This window comes from Erythrolamprus reginae, chromosome 1 (genome assembly GCF_031021105.1).
Source record: "Erythrolamprus reginae isolate rEryReg1 chromosome 1, rEryReg1.hap1, whole genome shotgun sequence".
NCBI classification, from domain to species: Eukaryota; Metazoa; Chordata; class Lepidosauria; order Squamata; family Dipsadidae; genus Erythrolamprus; species Erythrolamprus reginae.
This window is the reverse complement of record NC_091950.1, coordinates 313,313,959-313,337,208: the sequence shown is the minus strand read 5'-3', so window position 1 is coordinate 313,337,208 and position 23,250 is coordinate 313,313,959. Positions and strand designations below refer to the sequence as shown.

The window sequence follows — 23,250 nt, the reverse complement described above, 5'->3', positions numbered from 1 at the left end:
GCAATTCCTACCACAAAGAAAAATTGGGAGTGAGAAAACGGTGCTCCTGAACCTCTGAAGTTTATAACATCCTTTTTTCCCAAGCTGAATCTTAAATTGGGCACAGCAATCTTTGCTCTGGACTCTCAAGATGCAGGAAGACAGAATTGGCAGCTGTGTAGCTGAAAGCGATTTTCTTCAGACAAAAACAAAAAACACGCAAACCCTCCGACGAACAAGGCAATTGTATAGCATTGCACTCGAGAATCTTGGCCACCAACAGAATACCAGAGCGCCACTGAACTGACGTAATCTAGATCATGGGTTACCAACCTTGGCAACTTTTAAGACTTGTGGACTTCAACTCCCAGAATTCCTCAGCAAAGCTGGCTGAGGAATTCTGGGAGTTGAAGTCCACACGTCTTAAAGTCGCCCAAGGTTCTAGACCCCTGATCTAGAGAACGACGCCCGGCCGAAAGGGGGCACTACAACACCCGGCTTCCCTTTAGTCCGTGAGTCGACAATCGTTGAGGGGAGGGGGCGGGAGGGGAGAAAACAACATCCCACCGAGGTCACACATGCGCAGTCAGAGAAGGCAAGGGATGTCAGCGCAGGCGCAGAAAGGCCGACGGAGCTGAAGGCGGGGCGCGGTGGTAGTAGGCCCAAGTCAACAATATGGCGGCCCGGGGTTGCTACGGTACCCAAGTTTGAGGGGGTTTTTTTGGAGGCTTCGCCTCTCCCTTTTCTACCTCAGATCTTCCTCAGCGCGCCCGCCATGGCCCGGCACAGAAACGTTCGTGGCTACAACTACGACGAAGGTAGAGCGAGTTGCTGCTGTCTTACGAGAACTTTTTTCTTGCCCTCTTTTTTCGATGCGCCCCTTTTACCTCCCGAGAGGGCTCCGACCTGCCTTCCGAGGCCGGTGCGAGGAGCGTTAGTGACGTCACTAACGGTCAACGGGTGGGGGGGGGTGAGGAGTGGGGAGAGAGCGTGTGTGGAGGTGGAAGCGGGAAACCTGCCAGGAGCCAAAGCAGGTCCGGCTCCTGAATCCGAAGGGCGGGCTGCTTTGTTGTCAACTAGGCCGGCTTACGTGGATAAGCGCTACTTCGGGAAAAGGGTCCCGTTCTTTTACTTGTCATGTGCAATGAAAGGGCTGAGGTGATTTTTAAATGCCCGATGGAGTAGTCTCCCACTGCTCAGTCTGACAGCTGCTTCCTTCCCATGTGATAATGGACGTCAACAAAGTACTTGTACGATGTTTAAAAAACATCCTCGTGGGATGCCTTTGATGAATGAATGCTAGAAGCAAAAAAGAAAAAAAAAGGATGGGGGCGGAGGGTCGTACGGGGATGGGATTGTGTTTATCTCACAGCTGAGCGTATAGGGGAGGATTTTGCTTGCCTGTGTGGAAAAGGAAGCGGTGATAACATCTTGAAAAAAGGCAACACACGAGTGAGCAAATCAGATGTAATAATAGCAGTAGCATTTAGACTTATTTATTGGATTCGTACGCTGCCCCTCTCCGTGGATTCAGGGCGGCTCAAATGTCAATAAAACAATACTGTATACAAATTACAATCGGATCCAATTAATATATATAATATTATATACCGCTTCAAGGTGCTTTACAGCCCTCTAAGCGGTTTATAGAGAATAGGCATATTGTCCCCAACAATCTGGATCCTCATTTTACCCACCTCCGAAGGATAGAAAGATGAGTCAACCTTGAGCCTATTAATATTCGATCTGCTAAACTGCTGGCAGCCAGTGATCAGCAGAAGTAGCTTGCAGTAATGCACTCTAACTACTGCACCATGGAGACTCTATAATATTGTAATAAGGCTTACTTCTGTTTTTAGTGTCGCCTGCTAAATATTAAGCTCATTCAAATTGGTCACACATTATATGATACAATTAAGAAACTATTCAGATACCTCCATCTGAAACAGGCTTTGAATTCATAGGCAAATATTGAATTAAGAGATTTAAATCTGAATGTTAAACTTTCTTTCTAAATCTTCTCCAGTGATTTGCACGTGCACCTTTTCATATTTTTAAATATGTACTTAATACTGGGTGAAATGATGTCACTAACCAAAAAAATCCTTTACTCCACCCACATATTTTATTTTTAACATAACTGTTATTTCATACCTGTTGTTATTCTTTTTATATTGTGACTCTTGTCCACACTATTTTATTTCAACATAAACATAAGAGAACAATATTTTAAATCCTGATTCTAAATTTAGGAATGTAATACTTCCATACAGACTGCGAAAATAAGTAATATTTTTTTAATGGAACTATTATGCTCTTACTAGATTATTACAAGCGTAATATTGTACACATTACAATAAAAGAAGTTTTAGGAATTAAATTGTCTTTAATGCATAAAAGGACTCAAGTAGAAATGCTATTTAACTGCAATGTATGCTGATGCTTGCTAGAATAAAATAAGACTATTATTCAGAATTACAGTGATGAGAAGGTTGTTTTTGTTTTTGCACGTCAGATTTTGAAGATGATGACATTTATGGGCAGTCTGTAGATGATGATTACTGCATCTCACCATCAACAGGTTTGCATTACATTTTGCCATTTTTATTTTATAGTGTAGGCTTGAACATTTGATGTGTAACCTTAAGGCTACTTCTATGTAATATGAGAACTGGAATGAACTAGAGCAGGGCTTCCCAATCTGTGGGCCAAGGCTCACTACCAGCTTGTTGGCCACTGGGCTGCATGAGTGGCTAGATAGTGCCTACGTGCATCTCTCCACTTGTGCTAATGTTGCGAACATTCCACGGGAACTAGCATTGCAAGCATTGGGTGTGCTTGTATCACCATTTGCGTCATGTGCACCCACATGAAGTGCTTGCCCCCTCTGCCCTCTCCCAGAAATGTAGGGGAATTCTGAACTAGAGAACCTGTGACGTTTTTGAGTAATTGTTTCAGAGATAATTACTTCCTCAGATTGCTCAGTTCCTTCGACATAGCAGAAGTTCTAATATTTTGGAAAGTTCTTAAAAATTTAAGCAGATATTAAAAGATACATCAGCTTTGAAAGTAGTACATGTTGAACTGTATAGCACAGTCAAACATTAGAGGTTTCACAGGAAATGCTATGGCATTTTTCATTATGTCATAAGATGCTTTATGGTAATTTTTATGACAGAAAATGTTTTATAATATTTTCCAAATAACAATTCTATAGGAGTCAGGAGTCCTGGATTTTGAACTCTTACAGTAAGTAAATTCATTTGAAGTACCTTGATTGCAAAAGATTTCCCAATGATATACTATTTTGCCAAGTTAAACAGACATTTTAGAGTGGCAGAGTTATATAGATAGATAGATGTATATAAAATAACTTGGGATAGAGTCTAATAGAATAGAAGAAAGAATGGAATAGAATAATAGAATAAGGAAAAGAATGGAATAATGAATGGAGGCAAAAATTCCTAGTACAGCTTATTTGCTTATGAGCACTTTAGAAATTGGTTTGGAGTTGATATCTGATAAAATCAGCTTACTTGAAGAATACTACTACTTATGTTTGAATTTCCTATCTACAGTGTTCCCTCGATTTTTGCGGGTTCGAACTTCGCGGAACGTCTATACTATGGTTTTTCAAAAATATTAATTAAAAAATATTTTACGGTTTCCCCCCCCATAGCACGGTTTTTCCCGCCCGATGATGTCATATGTCATTGCCAAACTTTCATATGTCTTTAAAAAACATTTTTTATAATAAACTTTAATAAATAAACATGGTGAGTAATAATCTAAATGGTTGCTAAGGGAATGGGAAATTGTAAATTTAGGAGTTTACAGTGTTAAGGGAAGGCTTGGGAAACTGTTCATAGCCAAAAATAGTGTATTTACTTCCGCATCTCTATTTCGTGGAAAGTCAACTTTCGCGGGCGGTCTTGGAACGCATCCCCCGCGAAAATCGAGGGAACACTGTATATCTAAAGTCTAGCATCATATACGGTATATCTCTTCTCATACCCATTCAGTCAAAGCAAAAGGAATAGAAATAATGAAACTTCATATATAATTAGAAGATATATTTAAAATGATTTTGGGGATTATTAATACCATATGATTATGCTAAGAACAGATACTGTTTCATTATCTGTAATGAAAAGTTTTAATTCTATGAAACATTTAAAAGGCAAACTAATTGTCCCAGCCTCATAATTAAACAAATGGGCAAAAATGAAACTATAGAAATTATAATCAGATTTGCAAAAATATCTGTTGTGAATTGGTAATAAATATTTGTATTTCTTGAAAAGACATTAAGTGTTTAAGAATAGAAAGGCAACTTAATTATGGACATTTTACCCAGTTTATCTTTGTTCTTTTCTTATTTTATTGTAGCTGCTCAGTTTATTTATTCAAAACGAGATAATACTTCAGTCTCTGCAGAACCTTTAGAGGAACATGATTATGAAGACTCTGAACATAGCAATTTTATGTCCAGTCACCAGCTGACTGGACTTGAAAAAGGTATTATATAACAACTTGATTTAATGTATGTTAGTTTTGTTCTCTATTTATTGGTTTACAGAAATACTTGCTTTTCAGTAAATTGCTATATTTGGCTGACATTTGCATTTGAAAGAATTTATGCAACAAGGTGAAATCTATGTAAAACTTCTAACACTAAGCAAATGATGGTAGAAGGTGGAAAGACAGACAGATGGGTAGAGACTTGATACCACACCCTTTTAATCTACCTAGTTCATCACATAATTTCAATAATTCCTAGTGAAAAATACTCAGAAATTACTCAGAATCTAATCTGATTCACTCTAGTAAATGTATGATTTTAAGAATTTTACAGTTTCTAAAAAGGTGCTCTTAGTTCCACTGCCACTAGAGTATCTACACTCTATACCAGCCAGAAAAATGAATTAATATAGCCATCCAATGGCTATTCCATACTTCCATGGTCTCAAGCTTGATGCCAAAACCAGGTCTTCATAGCCTTGCTAAAGGTCAGTGAATTGGGATAAGTTTGATTACCAGGTGACTGATATTGCACTGGTTGAGTACTGTGACAGAAAAAAAAATATTTTGATGGATCCAGCTGGAAGATACTTCTGACAGTTGGAACCTGGAGCATGCCTCTCCTGTTGGATCTTACAGGATGGATACATACAATTGTGGAGAGATAGTCCCATAAGTAACCCATCCTCAAAGTTGATTACTAGCACTTTGAATTAAAATCAAAAGTGCATTGAAAGCCAGTAGAGCTTATGGAGCAGAGTGTCCATGAAGATTCACGAACATTCACATCATAGTTGTGTCTGCTTTGTGTTGTAAACTGAAGATAGCGAATGTTTTATTCTTTCTCATTTGTTGAGGGAGGGGTGTTCAATTCTAACATAGATGGATTCTTTTACCCCTCTTTCAAATCAATGATCCTCTCTATCCAGAATGTGCACTTCAGTGCCTTCAAAAGAGTGACCTTTGTCTTTCAAATGCAAATGGACCACTGAATCTTGTCCTGATGGGTTTGATCTTCTGTGTTCTGCTATGTGTTTGTGAAGTAGTTATTTTGTTTCATCAATGTCCAGATGTGCATATGTTTCATTGCATTGTATTGCATATATCACATTGCTCAGTTTGTGCCTTGGTGTTTTATCCTTGGGATGAACAAACTTTTACCTTAGTTATTCCTGGGTTTAAATTGCATATGTACATTATGTTAAATGAAAATGCTCAGCTTTCCAGATATTCGTGCCATGTATGGAATAACAACGTTGCTATGTTTGTTATTCTCTTCTTTGCCTGTAATACAGGAGTTTTGGCTGGTTCTTTTTTTATTTATTTGATGACGAGCCCAGTGGTGTAAGGTTCTGATAGCTTCTATTTTGTGTTTCTGTGAATGGTGAGAATTAAAATGCAAATGCTGATCTCTCTGTGTGGGTTTTCTGTAAACTTCAGTGTTAAGGCTTCTGTGTCCCTTAATGTGCACTGCAGTCCAGGAAAGCCAGACTGTTTTTCTTAACATCTTCCTGTGTGACCTTAATGTATTTGTCCACAGAGTTGATGTGTTTGGTGAAGGCTTCCACTTCCTGTGTTTTAACCTTGACCAAAGTATCGTCCATATATCTACCAGTGAGTGAGTGGGCTTTGGTTTCTACCTCTTCCATGTAGAGATTGGCCACAATGAGGGACACAAGTGAACCTATGGCACAATCATGTTTTTGTCTGTAAAAACTTCCATTATATTTAAAATGAAATAAACCTATGCACTAGGTGCTGCATGTGCCAATGATATGCACTTATAATTCCACACGGCTGCACTTTTTACAAGCTGAAGCTTCCAAATACTTTCAGAGGCAATCCCATGAAGACCACAAAATTGCAGGAATTCTTTTGGGAGAAGACCAAAACATGTGTTCAGGACTTCGAGGTCAGGAACAGCTGCAATTGGCACACAGATGCGGCTATGCAAAGATGCTCCTACCATGGTTGCCATTTGCTCTTTGAACAGGAAGTCCTCAAGTTGAACACAGGTTTTGCCCAGGATCACTGAACAATCTTTAATCAAAGCTGCCAATTTTGTCATCTCTGCAAATTCTATCAACTTTACCATACATTTTTTCTTTGTAGGTATTTGTAAGTCCTTTTAACTTAGTACATATACAAACCTTGATACTATTGTCATATGCAAAAATGCAGTTTCAAAAGATTTTTCAATTTATAATGAAAACCACTGTTAGGGTATCTTTGAGAAGCTGAAAGAAATGAAATTTTGGTTTTGGGATTTAATGTATTTTTAATCAATATCTGTATCAAGGAAAGCTGGAAGTCATTCTATTTCTATTTTCTTTACTTTTTTCCTGTTTGCACTTCTATCTTGATTTCCTCCTGATTTTTTCTTTTCCCCCAATACTTTGTTCTTGTTTATCATTTATTTTTGGTTTTTAATATAATATTTAATATTGTATGTCTAGAAAAGAATAAGAATAGAATACTTTATTTAGAAAAATAAGGAATTTGGCTCTGATGCAGAAATAATATATTATTATGCTGAATTATGTTATGTTACTTAAGTTATATTACGCTATGTTACATTGTATCTTATATTGAAACAGAAGAAGGGCTGGAAGGTCCCCAGAACTAGGAGATCCCAAAACTCAGAGCCACTAAGAAGTTGATCATTATAGTTTTAGCCAATCTTTTTAATAGACTTTTAAATATATGTGTCTTTATCATTTCAAGGCAATGAACATACTTAATATGCCTGCCTCCTAATTTCCCCATCAAATCACATTATATATAGAAAGAATAACTGGGCCAAAGTTATCCAACCAGCTTTCAAGCCTAAGGGGTATCTAAAACTTAATAATAAATAATAATAATAATAATAATAATAATAATAATAATAATAATAAATAATGTTTATTTATAGTGCCCTTTTAACAAAGGGCATAACAGCATGTTATCAATAGCAATTTTTAACAGAGCCAGCATATTGGCCTCACAATCCGGGTCTTCATTTTACCCACCTCGGAAGGATGGAAGGCTGAGTCAACCTTGAGCCGGTGGTGAGATTTGAACCGCTGACCTGTAGATCTACAGTCAGCTTTAGTGACCTGCAGTACTGCACTCTACCCACTGCGCCACCTCGGCTTCTAGGGCAGCACCTTAACCACTACACCAAACTGGGAGTAAGCAAAATATCCTAACCATGATACCAAATCTGACTATAGCATAACATTTGATTATTCTGCTTTCTGTCTCTCTTTTAAATACTTTGACTAAATACTTTGTTCTTCAAATTTGCACTTATCTTAATCTATTTCTATAATCATTTTTATATTAGTATTAAATGTATTAAAATATTCAATGATAAGTTCAGTGTTGGAGCAACGTGTAAGCCCATGTTTGCTCCAAAATATCCTATTGCCTTCCGATCTGAAATGCTTCCAATCTCTGAAATGTACTACAGTCTATCTTAAAAGTGCATGAAATCTGTATTTTTTCTTCCTGGATGAAAATGGTGATTATTTAATAGAAATTAAAATATCTATTTTCAGCTGTTTGCATGATTTTTTTTCTGCAAGATTTCCTTCCTAATAATTCATTATTTCATCCCATTATTTAGCTCAGCTAAATTCATGCCTTGATCATATGAAAGAAGTTCTTGGAGATTCAGTGCCAGAAAAAATGCTGGTGGAAGCAGTACTCAGCAAAAACTTTGATATGCAGCAAGCTTTGGACTCTATCCTTGCACAAGACAATAAGAAAAATGGGAAGACTAAGAATGAGGATAATGTAATTGTAGGAAAGCCAACTAAAGGTACGTTTATATTTATATTTGCAGAATTAACAGGTAAAGTTTTAAAAAGGACACTTTTTATGTGTGGGAGTCAGTCTTGATCATTACATGAACAAGTTCATGCAGTTGTCTTGGCAACATTTTCAGAAGCACTTCCCTATTATCTTCTTCCTAGTGCTAAGAAAGAGAGCCTGGTTTAAGATTACTTGTTTGGCTTTGTGCTTAAAGCTAGGCTTGAACTCACTATCTCCTAGTTTCTTTAGCCAGTACCCCAAATTGATTGTCTAAGAAAAAGCACTTTTCTTTCTATAAATTTAATAGCTAAATAATACATATAAGTGGAGCACAAAAGTGCTACTTGGCATACAATTAAATCTTAGTCTCACAAAGATAAATAGTGCATCATGTAAATATAATTTGGAGACAAACTGTGTGTTGTATTAATTACTTTAATAGCAATTTTAATTAAATTGAATATGTGAAGTTGAATTCATGAACATATGTATTACTCTTGAGTACAGTTTCAATAATGTTTGTTAATTAAATGCCTTTTGTGTTCTTTTTTCTTGATTTTGCTGTTGCTTTTCCTGCTTGCAAATTGAAACTATCATTACTGTGACCTTGCATCTGTCTTGGAATTGTTGGCTGTTGTAAGGTAAGGCTTATTTTGTTCAGAAATATTTTCTAATATTAATCACTTGACTAATTTGGTTGAAAACATTTCTGATTCCACTGGTTCCTCCTTTAGTTTTAATGGTCCAATTGTCAATGCTGAATCAACTTATAATACTTCAGTGCCAAATGATAAAATTCTCTTCAAATCCAAATGTTGGAAAAACCCCGCTAAAAAGAAAACTTTCACATCTTCATGCAAATCCTTGGAAATTATTCCTTTATCATTAAGTGATGGCAATGAACAATCCATCAAGTGTGGCACTCTACCACAAGCTAAGGGCAATAGTACTACAACTAGGGAATATTGCACTGAATATGACACTTGCTATAATTTGGGGGATATATTGCTTAAAGAAAACCTATCAGAAAAAAATTCTTGGAGTTGGTCTGAGTTTAAAGACCTTAAGGACTTAAAAGATATACTTAATGAAACAGGGGATTCATCAGATGCTCAAGCTGGTTCATTAATCATGCCACAGAAAAAAAATGATTTTGGACACAAAAGCTGCTTGGATAGTTACTTTGATAATTTGAAACTAGATAATATAAATGATACATCTAATAAAATGACTGAATCTTTTGAAAGGAAAAACAAGGGTTGCTTTCAAGGGTGCAGCGGCAATTCTTCAAAGGTTAGCAGCTTAGCATTTTCAATGTCTGAAAGTCCATCGCTGGCTGATCTCCTGCAGGAACACCAAGAAAGCAATTCAAACAAGCCTTGCTCGTTGCATAATCTTTGCAATTTACCCTCAACAGACCTCACACCTATGGAATTAGAATATTCACCGTTGTCTCAGCTAGCCAACCATCTTCCAGTATCATCTGGAATGACAGAACTCTCAGGATCCTTATCTTCCTTGACACATTCTAAGTCATCTCCAGTAAAAGAGCTTGAGAGTTTATCACTTTCAGATTTAATTGCAAAATCTATTGCAGTGGACAGCCCTGAAATAATAAACAGCCATTCAGAATTACATTTAGCTAAAAAGGTGCAGCCTTCGGTTGTAAATCCAGATATTGATCTAAGTGTACTTATTAGAAAATCAGTATTATTACCAGAGCCTGAAGAAATGCAGTTAAATACAGTGCTTCCAGAAACTAAAGCTTTATTTTCAAAGCAGGCAGAGCAAATGTTATTAACTAAAGTAGGTAAGAAAAGCAAAAAAAAAGTGAGGTCACCTATCTTAAAAGGCACCGTTTCATGGGCGAAAGCTTTGTGTGCAAAACCCTCTACTTTTGCTATAACTTTATGTCTTCATTACCCTTCAAAGAGATGTAAACATCAAAGTGTAAATATTCATAAGGCATTTTTGTATGGCAGGCAAATGCAAGAATCAAAAGTTAATGAAATTGGACCCTTAATGGCAATCACTCCATTTGATTTCAAATCACCATCTCCTGATGATATTGTAAAATCAGGTCAAAAGAAGGCATTCACTAGGTAGTGCAAGGAACCAATGTTAATTTTGATTATTTCTGAAGTTTAAACTGTTTTATACAATATTATTTTGGATTCCAAATTGGAATAGATTTTGTAAAAGCAAAGTAAATTTCAGGTTATATTGGGTAGCTCAATTTTTAGTAAAGGTTTTAAAGAATGCACTGGATTCTAGTCTTGTTATTGTTTTATTGCTTATTGAATTATTTTGGTTTGAAGAAACTATTGTATGCAGTAGTTCTAAAAAAGAACAATACTATATGATTTCAGATTTAAAAATTACATTGTGCAACAAATTCTTGAAAAAAATATATTATTACAAGTAATTCACAAATTTTGTTTTTAATATTTGATATGCCACTTAAATGCATTGAGCTATGTTTCTTTCTTTTCCTAACTTTTACATATTTATTCATAAATCTGAGTTACAATATGGTTTGTTTATTTTGGTTTTAGCATAAGATGCAAATCTGTCCAAATCTGTTGTAATTTTTGTGTTGTTTTTCAAGGATCTGTACATAAGTAAATGAAAAACAAATCGTATTATGAATTAGACTTTTCTTCCATCATTTTGTCATAAATCTTGAAAAATCAGTAATGATGACTGTAATAAACACTTTTGGGCATAATAGTAAACAATTTCTAAACTTTAATGGAAGCAGTTTTACTTATTTGAAAGCCACCCTGGCTTTTAGATAATTTCTAAAAGACAGTATTGTAAACCCCCTTTTCACCTGAAATATTGTACAGCTAAAAATGTAAGAATAGAAGGGAAGGTTATTCAGTGGGGCCAATTGAAGATTATTGATAATTTTATGAGGATTACAGAAGGAAGATTCTCTTTTTCTATAAAATAATACTTACAGTATATGATAAGTCACCTAGCCATTTTTGGTGCGGAAGGAAAGCCATGAGGGGAAAGGCAGGAAAAAACCAGATCTGTGATATGAAGTTGCTGGTTGTATATGCATCATTGGGCATTACAGGTTATTAAAAAAAATCATTTAATGAAGTAATATTTTTTTTGCCCAAATACATGATATACATGGTAAGAACTGTTGCCAAACTTTTTTTTCCTGAGCTGTGTATTTCTTACCTGTATATATGCTTATATTGAAATATATTAAAGGTGCATGCTAAACATTTTAAATGCATTGTTAAAAAATAACAGTTTTTTTAAAAAAAAGATTTGAATAATAAAAACACTGTTTCTACATTGATTAATAAAGATACTTATTCTCCATTTAGTAAAACTTAGTAAATGACTAAATACCTTATTTTGCTTAATGTGGCCATATTTGGACACTTGAATCTTGATAGATAATATTTTTTAAAATAAAGTTATAGGTGCACCCAGCTCTTTCATTTCTTCCTTTATGCAGTGGGCGAAAGAATCATGGAACTTCTACCCATAATTCCCCATGTCATTTTAACAAAGGAATCTCAGGTCATCAGCTTTATTAGAACAATTGGGATTCTTCAGAAGAGGTTGTAGAATGTGGTAGAAAGACAGGCGGCACTTTACCTACCATTAATACAAAATAAATATTTCTTTAAATTTAGTGGCTACCTTAGTGTAATAATATTGCATTAATGTAACTGGCAATTATATATATATGCATATGTGAGTGCATACTATATATAAGAAGATGTAATATACTGTATACTTTTTAGGCATGTAAAAAGAGAAATTTCATTCCATTGCATGTCAAAACAAATTATTTGTTGCAATTCAGGGAACTTGTTAAATAGTAAAGTTTTTACAATTTTAAGAGCGGAAGGAAAAAATCTCTTTTCCATAATTTTTTGCTCCATGAAATGTTTTTTTCCTTTTTCACTTTTGATAAATATTCTTATAATTTTGCCATGTAGTCTTACAAAATTCAGGTCTCCCAATCTTTGTAAATGTAGAATTTTTCTCTATTTCCCATAGAGAAAGTTGAATAGATGAGAAGGTAAGGAAAAGGTCTCTATGAGAGATATTGATAGGCAGCTATACATATTAATTCAAATGAGGGATAAACTGCACAATTGTTTTAATGTTGTGTATTTATCCAACTGTAGAACATCTATATTGTATATATACAAATATTGGATACATTTTTAAATATGGTATTGATGTATATATTTAGATAAAAACAAAGATGACATTTTATTTTCTTAATCTTATGATTGTTATTTGTTTTCTAGAATGTTTTAATCTACATTAAGTTTTGAAAATATTTCTGATGTTAAATGTTGTTTACATGTTTTGAATATAATATTTTTGTGGTGATTATTGCTTTTTAATAAATTTTCTTTTTCCTGCCCAACATTTTGCTATAGAAACTTCATATACACACTGGCCATGAGTGTACTATGCCATGTCTATGTTAAGTCAGCTATTTATCCACTTAATCTCCAGTACTTAAACCTGCAGTATAAAGGTAGTCCAGAGGTATACTGATTTATAGAGTAGCATTCTACAGAACTGAGGGATAGGTAGATTGTTCTATGTGTGGTGGTTACTGGCCTCCTATTGTAGATAATGATCAAGTTGTAAATTGTATTTAAAAAGTGGGGGATAAAGTTTCATTTTTAGAGGAATCATATGTGGATTTTACATTCACATTTTATTAATATTTTAATGTTTTAAAGCTATGCTCTTCTTTATGTGGATAAATGTAGTAAAATTTTACTTGTATGTATTTTTGAAGAATGGGATTGTTTAAATAATCCTTTAACCAAAACCTTTATGTTTATTTGGGAAATATAAAATGGGCTAAAAATATTCAGAGTTTTCTGAAGCCAGCATTACAATTGTTTTATGCACTCAGTGTTTTAAAGTAAAAATTGGCTTGTAATTTTCTTTGTGAATTATATTCATAATAAAATTAAGCTTTAATCAGTTGGCTCACATTATTTTGTGTATTTTTTGGACATCCAGAATAGCTGTTTGATTGAACTTCAATTAATTAATGCAGTTTATTACATGTAATCGATGCTGGGAATGAGCTAGCATCCTGTCTTTTAGGAGGAGGATTCTGAGGAGTGAGCATGGTACAATGGGAAATTATTGATATCTTTGGAAGATGTTTAGTATACACTAGACATTTTGACTCATGTATCCTATGTTATATTTATTTTTTTTATTTAGTTGGGGACAAAGGAGAGTCTGAAAGATGAATTTGTTGAGGATTATATATTTGCCTATTTGTACAAGATTCTGATCAATTCCTACCTATTAGCAATTATTAATTTATTTTATTATATTTGTATACTATCCATTCCATCTAGAGGCAACTCTGGTGACTATTTCTTTAGATAAATTAGTGGCAAACTATTTTTTTAATATAGGAGTAACTAAGTATTTAGAATTCTATAAAATAGAAATTAATTTTTTTTTACAAATAGTTAAATTATTATTATATAATTCCTTAATTCTTGATTAAACCATTCTAAGAGAACTGAATGCTATTGCTAAAGATCTGATTTTTGAAAATCTTAGATTCAGTCCTTACAAATGTATAAAGATGTACTATGTTTTTGAGAAGGAAAAGTATCTAGGATTTGAATGTACAAAAAGCAGAAAAAGACATGAATTGCAAAGATATTCATGACATTCAGAAAAATATTCATTCAGAAAAGGAAAAAAACTCGGAAAATTGTTTTTCTTTCTGTTTATAGTTCAAATATATGCAAACTATGTTTTTCTTTGAATCAGGGATAATGGTGGGAAATCATAATATTTAATTCTGAATAATATTTTACATTCCTTTCTTTTACAAAGTTAAATAATATACTTGTAGTACGCCTAACATGCCTAAAAGCTTAAAGGAAATTTGAATGTGAGTGTATTTCTAATCCTAAATTATCATGCTCATGTGCCTTTAATAGCTACATTCATAACATTTAAAATATATTTCATATATAATTGGAGAACAGCTATACTTTCTTAACAATGGACTTAAGCAATGTGTCTTGGTCCACCTTTTAAATCTCCATTATTCATGTGGTTAAATGTAGAGAAAAATATGTGCTGGATTTGGGTGTCAGGTATATTCTGTTTTTGTTGTTTTATGCTTTTTGTTTTTATTTTATTACTGTTATGAGTTGTTCTTGAAGTGTTACATAAGATAGACATACAGTTATGAACATTCTGCTTACAATTGTATATTTCCTACATTTCTTGGCAAACTGTAATTCTAGTGAGTATATTTTTCAAGTATGCTTGAAAAAGTGTGCACAAAATCTATTGAAACTAGGAATTGAAAATATAATTGAACGTTAGGTTAAGATTTCTGAGATCTATACTAATATGACTAGCAAATCCTGACTATGCAAAACAATAATCCAGAGTAAGAGAAGTTATGTAAATCTGTACGTAACGTTTTGGATGAAGAATTTGGATTGCCTTATAGTGTATTATTTTATTATTCCTTATTAATGTAGGGTTAAGGGAAAATATAGCTCTATTTAGTACGAACAAGCAGTGTTAAGATCTTAGTATTCGGAAATCTTTTTTTCTGTCATAGATCACAAAAATAGTTGCAAATAAAAAGTCCTCATTCAAAATAATGTAACTGAAAACAAAAATATTGAAGTAGCTTAGTTTTTTATTATTCAGAGCAATAAAATGTGGAGTATTAAACAGAATGTCTGTGCAAAAGTGTCTCTTGGGACATTTGCAATTCATGGAATCTGTCTGATACAGCTGTGTGTGGGCTTCTGAAAGGAAGTGGCTTATGTCAGAAGCAGTAAGAAATGTTTTTAAAAAATGAAATTCAGTTTATATACACCTACACTGGAAAAAATGACACTCCAAGATCTTTTCCCTAAGATGTTGATTTGCAGTGTTAAAGCCAGCATAGTGTTTTGAAAGAATATTGCTTATAAAAGAGATAGTGGATTTCTTTGATATGTATATCAACCAATAATTTACATCGTTAAAAACATAACCAGTAGGTTCAAAGCAATATAATTTAACTGAAACATAATTTATTTTTGGTAGTTATTCTATCTAAGGCTTGTTTTAGTATTTGGAAGTCCCTTTGCAGAAAAATATCTTATCTGATAAGGGAATCCCACAAACACATATAGTAACAATCTTGTGAGTTATAACTCATATTTCCATAATAAGATTAGATAGAAAACTTAGTTTTATAAGGTTTTATATCTGTCCTAGATTATTACCATTTCACTCTAGGCAAGCATTGATAACTTTGTATATTTCTTTTAACAGCTCTGGAAAACAGTTTTAAAATTGGTCATATGTAACTTGTTTTCAAAAAAATGCCAAGATATTCAGAATACTTACTTTACATGTATTTACTTATTGCTGCTCTTACAGCTTGCTTTTCCAAGCCGAGTCTAAGCAGTTTATATTTCCTTGTTAAAGATTAAAAATGTAAAAGCTTCTAAACAAAAGAACAATGATCAGAAACAAATAAAATTACAAAAAAATATATATGATAATCAAATATCAATAGACAAACTCAGCCCATGATGAAAGTTCCAACTGATATTAGTTCATTTCCCTTCGTTCTCATTATAAAACTCAAACTATGTTGAGTTTAGTGTGAAGTTTAGAGATAAATTGTTCTAAAGAGGAGGCCTGCAAATAGAACCCCTTGCTCAACTCCTTGATCTATGGGGATGCCGGTCTCCTAGAGCAGTGTTTCCCAACCTTGACAACTTGAATATATCTGGACTTCAACTCCCAGAATACCCCAGCCAGCTGTTGAAGTCCAGACATCTTTTGGTTGCCAAGGTTGGGAAACACTGTCCTAGAGCAGAGGTCCCCAACCTTTTTTGCACCAGGGACCGGCTTTCAGCTAGACCAGTTTTCCATGGCCCGGTGGGGGGGGGGGGAGCTAGCTGTCAGCGGCGCCGTAAAAGGGGTGATCAAGAGAGGAATGGGTGAATGAATGGACGGAGGGTGGGAAGGAAGGAAGGAAAGAGGGAAGGTACAGGAACAGAAGAAGGGTGCAAAGAAGCAAAGAAAGGTGTGAAAGGGGAGAGTAAGAGAGGAAGGAGTGAAAGAAGGGAATGAGGGAGGAAAGAAGGGAGGAAGGAAAAGGAAAGCAAGAAATGGAGGGAGGAAAGGAAGGGAGGAAAGGAAGGAAGGAAGAAAGAAGGAAAGAGGGAAGGGACAGGAACAGAGGAAGGAAGCAAGGAAACTTATGAAAGGGGAGAGTAAGAGAGGAAGGACTGGAGGGAGGGAGGGAAGAAGGTAGGAAGGAGAAAGAAAAGAAATAGAGGAAGGAAAGGTAAAAGAGAGAAAGAAAAAGAGCAAGAAAGAAAGAAAGAAAGAAAGAAAGAAAGGCAACTTCAAAGAAAGGCTCACTGAGCATCTCTCACTCTCTCTCTCTTTCTATCCCTCTTTCTTTCTTTCTCTTCCTTTCTCTCTCTCCTCTTCCTTTATCTCCTCTTTCTCTCCCCCCTCTCTCCCCCTTTCCCTCTCTCTTTCTCTCTCCCTCTCTTGCTATCTCTCCCCCCTTTCCCTCTCTTTCTCCCTCTATTTCTCTCTCTCCCCCCTCTCTCTTTCTCTCTCTCTCCCCCTCTTTCTCTCTCTTCTCACTTTCTCTCTCTTGTTTTCTTTCTGTCTCTTTTGCTTTCTCTCTCTCTCACTCTTTCTCTCTTGTTTTGTTTCTCACGCTCTTTCTCTCTCTTGTTCTCTCTCTCTTGCTATCTCTTTCTCTCCCCCCCTTTCTCTCACTCTCTCTTTCTCACTTTCTCTCTATCTTGCTGTCTGTTGCTTTCACTCACTCTCGTTCTCTCTCCGTTCTTCTCAGCGGTGACGCGCGCACGCCCTGCCCGCCTCACATTTGCCGAGAGGACTTTCGCCCCGGGCTCTCAGCAAGGGGGTTTGCATGAGAGGCGGGGCCGGCGGAAGGTGATATTCAATGTCGGGGGCGCACGGGCGGTTTTGCGCGCGCTCCCTATCTCCCTGCTAGCCCACTCGGAATACGTATTCAAAATAAGAAAAGCCTTTGCCGGCGAAGGCTTTTCTTATTTTGAATACGTATTCCGAGTGGGCTAGCAGGGAGATAGGGAGCGCGCGCAAAACCGCCCGTGCGCCCCCGACATTGAATATCACCTTCCGCCGGCCCCGCCTCTCATGCAAACCCCCTTGCTGAGAGCCCGGGGCGAAAGTCCTCTCGGCAAATGTGAGGCGGGCAGGGCGTGCGTTCCGGGTGCGGGAGGAGCTGCGGTGAAAGGCAGGAGGTGGCAGAGGAGCAGAGGGGGCAAATCGGGCGGGCGGTGGGCAGCGCGGAAAGGCCGAGGGGGCCCTGGCGCCGCGGACCGGCTGAAAACCCCCAACGGCCCGGTCCCGGTCCGCGGACCGGCGGTTGGAGACCCCTGTCCTAGAGAATGGATTTGAAGCAGTTATTAAACATGCAAACATCACTGGGGGCAGGTGTGCTGAAGTTGCTCAGGTCCTGAGCCATTAAGAGCTTTAAGAACAATAAAAAGTACCTTGAATTGCAGGCAGAAGCTGATTGACAAAATGCCAGAATGGCTGTGGCAATAAATTGGAGCTTTGAGAAATATTTTGTCTTGGACTCTGATTTAAGTTTAGATGCTATCTGGAGCAGCATGCAAAGCAGGATATTAATGGAATGATTTTGGAACTTTGTCACTTTAGCATCTTCATTCTGTATAGGTGAAGGTTCTGAATGATCTTCAAAGATAAACCATCTTCAAAGATATATAATTTAGAATGAATTACAATGAATCCTGACAGCTACACAATCATAACATCATAGAATACTAGGCTTGAAAGAGACCTTAGAGGTCTTCTAGTCTAACTTCCTACCCAAGGCAGAAGTCCTTATAATATCTAGGACAAATGGTTTCTTATATTTTCTTGAAAACTTTTACCAATGGAGCACTCAAAATTTCAAGAGTCAGGCTGTTCCACTGTTCTCACTGATAGGAATTTTCTCCATATTTCCAAGTTAAATCTTCATCTGATGAGCTGCTTGTCCCATCCCCAGGTGCTATGGAGAATAAATCAGCACTCTCTTCCCTGTGGCAATCCTTTTGTCACAGTGTAAGTATTAGAAGACCACTATTATATCTCTTTCAGTCTTCTATTTCTTAAGGCAAACATATCTACAGGTAGCTCTCAACTTACAACCATAATTGAACTTATAACCCAAAATTTCTGTTGCTAGAGGACATTTTTCAGTGAATTTTGCTCCATTTTACAACCTTTCTTGCCACAGTTGTTAAGTGAATCACTGCAGTTGTTAAGTCAAATCAGCGAGTAGGTGGGGTCAATCCATTCCTGGATGCTCTCTCTACCCCATGAGAAGAAGTGTATCAGGTAAGACCAATGCCCCTTCTGCCTTCTCCCTCTGGCATTTGTTGCAAGTCTTAGCTCATTCTGAGCTTTAAGCTTCCTGACTCCATTCTTGTAAATTTGGGCTATTCGTTGGTATTCTGCTCATATTTGTCCTTTTTGTCCTTCAGCTTGTCAAGTGAGTGTTTTGTGTGATGACATTGGTCTTTTCAGACATCTCTTCTTTTTATATCCCTTTATTATCATGTTTTTCAGAGTCTCCTAAGCAGCCTGAACTGTTTTTTCCCCTCTAGGATTTTCATCCAAGGAATCTTTCCTATTCTTTCTCTTAGTTTGTTGAATTCAGCTCCTGTAATTTTCACTCCTTTATCCATTTCAACCTTGTTAGTATCAAGTCTAGTATAGCTGACCGTCTGTTACCTTTTCCACCTGTCAGGAACCTCAGTTCTTTAAGCAAGACTTGTGAATCTAAAAGCATTCCAAGCTTATGAGCCACTTCTACATGAAAGGTGTAATCCCATCCACAACAAAGATGGAACATCTCTGTAATTAGGTTTCTGAACCAAAGCCTGGAATTTTGCTGGAATTAAGTCAGTGCTTCTAACTTTCCCATCTAGACTAGCAGCCTCCAGGTACCAGGATAGGACTTCTCCCAGATTACCTGTTCATCCTGGATCAAAATGTATAGTTGGTTATCTGCATATTCCACAGTACCTAAAACCATGCTGGTGAATGGAACACCCCCCCCCCACCCCATAGCAATAATATTAAATAACAAGAACTATTGTGAAAGTAGGCCTGACGAGTCTAGAAGGATCAATGCAACTAAGTGTGTGTGTGTGGGGGGGGGGGTTTGGTTTTTTTTGCAAATTAGATTTATGTCAGTGTTCACAATTTTTGGATTTAGAATTTAAGTATTTGTTTCTTTAACTAACACATTTAGATAGTAGATAATGTGGAAGGATTTATTCAGTATTTTAAAATGTTCTATTAATTTGCAACTATTACTGGCACTATGACCTATAAATAAAAATCAAACCAGCATGCCTTTGCACATAGAACCATGAGTCAAAACTAGCTTAACCAAACTGGTATAGTGTCCTTAACTTTACTACTGAATGCTGCACGTGGCATGGCTAAAACTAAGCATAATGTGGATGATTTGACCAAAAACCTGAAAGCAGAAAAGGTCAGCATCTATAAGCATGACGTGGAAGATTAGAAATGGAACACATGATAAAAAACATGAATTAATTTATCACATGAAATCAAAGAATAAAACATTGTATATTTGCCAAGCTAAGTGAAGGGAAAATTATAATAAATCTGAAAGATAGTGGAATAATTCCATCTACAGTGGAATTATGCTTGGAAATGAATTTTTATGTTCAATTATGATGAAAGAGCTAAGATGGATGGTATGTATAAATTGGTATTATCTATATTGCTGAATAGTTAATAGGCATAGGTTAGTCATAGTTGTTGTGCTTCAGTGAAGAGTGAATTTAAAACAATTACGCATGGTGGGTGGGTGGGGGGAGATGGACAATGTCCTAATTGAAAGCAATCTGAGATAATTTAATTTAATTTAGTCAATTTACTAATTTATTGACTTCAGGAGACCCTTAGCATTTTAAACGGCATGAACACGGACCTAGACCTTACAGAAAGTGTACAGAAGTGAGTACATAAAAAAGCTTTGAGTCGAGAATAAATGAGAAAGCTAAGTTTTAGTAATTTCTCTGAAGAAATGCCATAAAAGTGGGAAGGTTTTAAATATTTCTTTATTATTATAATGCAACAAAAATGGAACAAAATATACAAAATAAAATAATAAAAAACTGTAATAGCCATATAAATGCATCAAACACTTTATATATCATTAAAAAATGCAACACAATTAAACAACAAATTAAAACTTTGTTCAGATGTAATCATATTCTTGTTCTTCCATTGCATCAGTAGACTCAAACAGAATGAGTAACCTAAAAACAAAAATGATGACATGCTTTGCAATGAAACTAAAGTGAGTGGATAATGGAAGAACGTTTCTAGAGATTTATATGTTTATGGCAACAAAGAAAAATTTAGCAAAAAATTGGGAAAGAGATAACTTGCTGAATATAATGACAATTTAAACTTGGAGAATGTGCAGTAATGACAAAATTAATGGCATACATTGCAAAAAACAGTACAACGGCAAACCAGAAGTGTGTTTTCCTGAACTTCCAGTTTGCCCGTTTTGGCGTTTTTTTTACATCCCAGGCTTCAGTGAGGCCTGTGCGCATACATGGAGATGAGGGGGGATTGTGCGCATTTGTGGGGCAGTGTGGGGTGTGTGCATACACGGAGGGGAAAGGGTGTAGCCACATTTACACAAGCTAGTGCATCCACATGTTCTGTTTTGGCATGCAAATCAAAAAAGGTTCGCCGTCATTGATCTAGAGTATGGCTTTTAAGTGTAAAAGAAGCTTAAGAGTTGAATCAAATATTTGTTGTTGTTAATAATAACCACAATGGGCATACTACTTTTGAAATCTTGCCCAAAACATCTTCATTGTCTTAAACTGGCAGTCCTCGTCAATGATTGCTTGCTTATCGGCTGCTTGAAGTTATGATGGACCTCCCAGAGCTACTTATGACTCATTTTTGAAGTGATGATGGTGGCACTACTATACCCCGGCAGTCCCCTAATTACCTATTGGCATTTACAGTCATTTGCAGCATCCCAGTGTCACGTGACTGAAATCTTTGGCATTTTTGGCCAGATTTTGACATTTATTTCTGGCTTCTAGCAAAAAAATGTCCATTTGGTGAAAATGGGTATGCTTAATGACTGCAGTGTTTACTTAATGATCACTGCAAAAAGTTGTAAAATTGAGCCTGGACACAGTGACCTGTTTAATGATCACCTCAACTCGTGACTCTTGTTTGGGGCTCAATTACATTCATAAATCAATATCTATTGAGATTCTCTGTCATCCAGATCATGCTTGTCCCACAGGTGCTTTTTTCAAGAGCCAACTAGGTTTTCTAGTTTTTCTTTGAAGACATTTCACTTCTCATCCAAAAAGCTTCTTCAGCTCTGACTGGATGGTGGGGCATGAAAGAATTTGAATTTAAATCCTTCCATCTTCCACCATCGAGACAAAGATGAAGCCAGAAAGTCAGTTGCTTCTTTAAAAAGCTAGTCAATACTGACTGGAAGGCAATCAGTCTATAAACCACAGGTTTTCATTGTTTTTCCCGCTCCGTTTTAAATAATTAATATAGAATTTAGTACTTAGCTCAGAGATTTAAATTCTTATATTGTTGAAACAAGTTATTTTACCTAAATGCAACTTAATGTTTTCTAAGATAGTTTCAAATTAAAGCTACACTGAGTACTAACAGTACAATCTTAGTAAATAGAATGATATTGAAATATTTTTTTAATATTAACATGTCAAATGAAAAGGAAATTATGTTAAATCATATTGTTGAAAATAATACGATAGCAAATGTATGCAGTGTAACTAGAGAAATAGTGGATTCTGTAGGTGCAATTGATCATCTGTTTGTATTTGTACATGTCTAAGGTGTGTGTATTCTATGTAAATTTTATTTTAAACAATTTTGTCTAAACTACTTAACTACAGTATTCATTTGCATGGGTAGACAAATCACATCCAGTTTAATAATATAAGATTAGTATTTTTTTATTAATGTTTACTATCAAATATCTACAGTCTAATTTTATAAAGTTCTAAATACTATACAGTTGTTATGTTAGAACTTTATAATTTACTTGTAAGATAATGAAACTTAAAACAACAGCACCATCCTCTGGTATCATAATGTTAGTTTTAGTGCCAGATAATATGTCATTTCTGGAAACATGAATACATTGTAGTAAAAGTATCTGTTCGTTTTATCTTATACTTTCAGTTTTACATACTCATAATGAACCAGATGCTCAACAGAAATTCTACTGAAGAACATCAACGTGGACTATATAAGCTTTCAGTTTATGTGTTGGAGAAATATTAGGTCTACCCAGTATTTAGTATTAATTATAATATGTATTTATGGTCACAAAGTTTTACATATTATTCCAGAATATTTTCTGTAATTGCTTAAGAAACAACATTACAGTCATTTAGCAAAATCTGGTGTATAAGAAGACATCACAGATGCTTGAGGTTATTTTTGGAAATATACTGTGGAAGGGTGCAGAACAAATACATTTAGTGCACAAAAAATATCTTTTCAGAATAATTAAAGTTAACTTGAACTGAATCTATTGTACAAAGTTTTAATTCTGAGGACATTTTGAAAATTCCTGTAATGCTTTCTTTTCCCGTAGGAATATTAATTAATCATATTAATCAACAGCTGAAAATTTGGGAAATAGCTGTTTACTTTCTTGTCCATTTTTATTTGATCTTTGATTTATTTCTTGTTAATTTGATTAGTAAAGTATACATTTAAGAATAAGAAAAATCCCATAAATTAGATTAGAAAACCCTTGATTTTAGCTATAGTCAATAATAGAACTGGTGAAGGCTGGAGGAAAGCATGTTCTTT

At 35.5% G+C, this 23,250-nt stretch overlaps 1 protein-coding gene across 2 annotated transcripts in view; it reads left to right on the top strand.

The window, feature by feature from the left end:
* Positions 1-516: 516 nt before the first annotated feature.
* The window catches only part of HBS1L (HBS1 like translational GTPase), a 49,564-nt gene continuing 26,830 nt past the window's right edge, over positions 517-23,250 (top strand). The window contains exons 1-5 of one of the 2 annotated variants that reach the window (XM_070733589.1): positions 568-797; positions 2,495-2,560; positions 4,369-4,497; positions 8,111-8,305; positions 8,945-13,295. In XM_070733589.1, coding sequence (XP_070589690.1) covers positions 755-797; positions 2,495-2,560; positions 4,369-4,497; positions 8,111-8,305; positions 8,945-10,404 — 1,893 coding nt within the window. In that variant the 5' untranslated portion in view covers positions 568-754 and the 3' untranslated portion in view covers positions 10,405-13,295. Of the gene's footprint in view, positions 798-2,494; positions 2,561-4,368; positions 4,498-8,110; positions 8,306-8,944; positions 13,296-23,250 lie in introns of those variants that run through there. The other variant, XM_070733588.1, reaches the window with a different exon arrangement.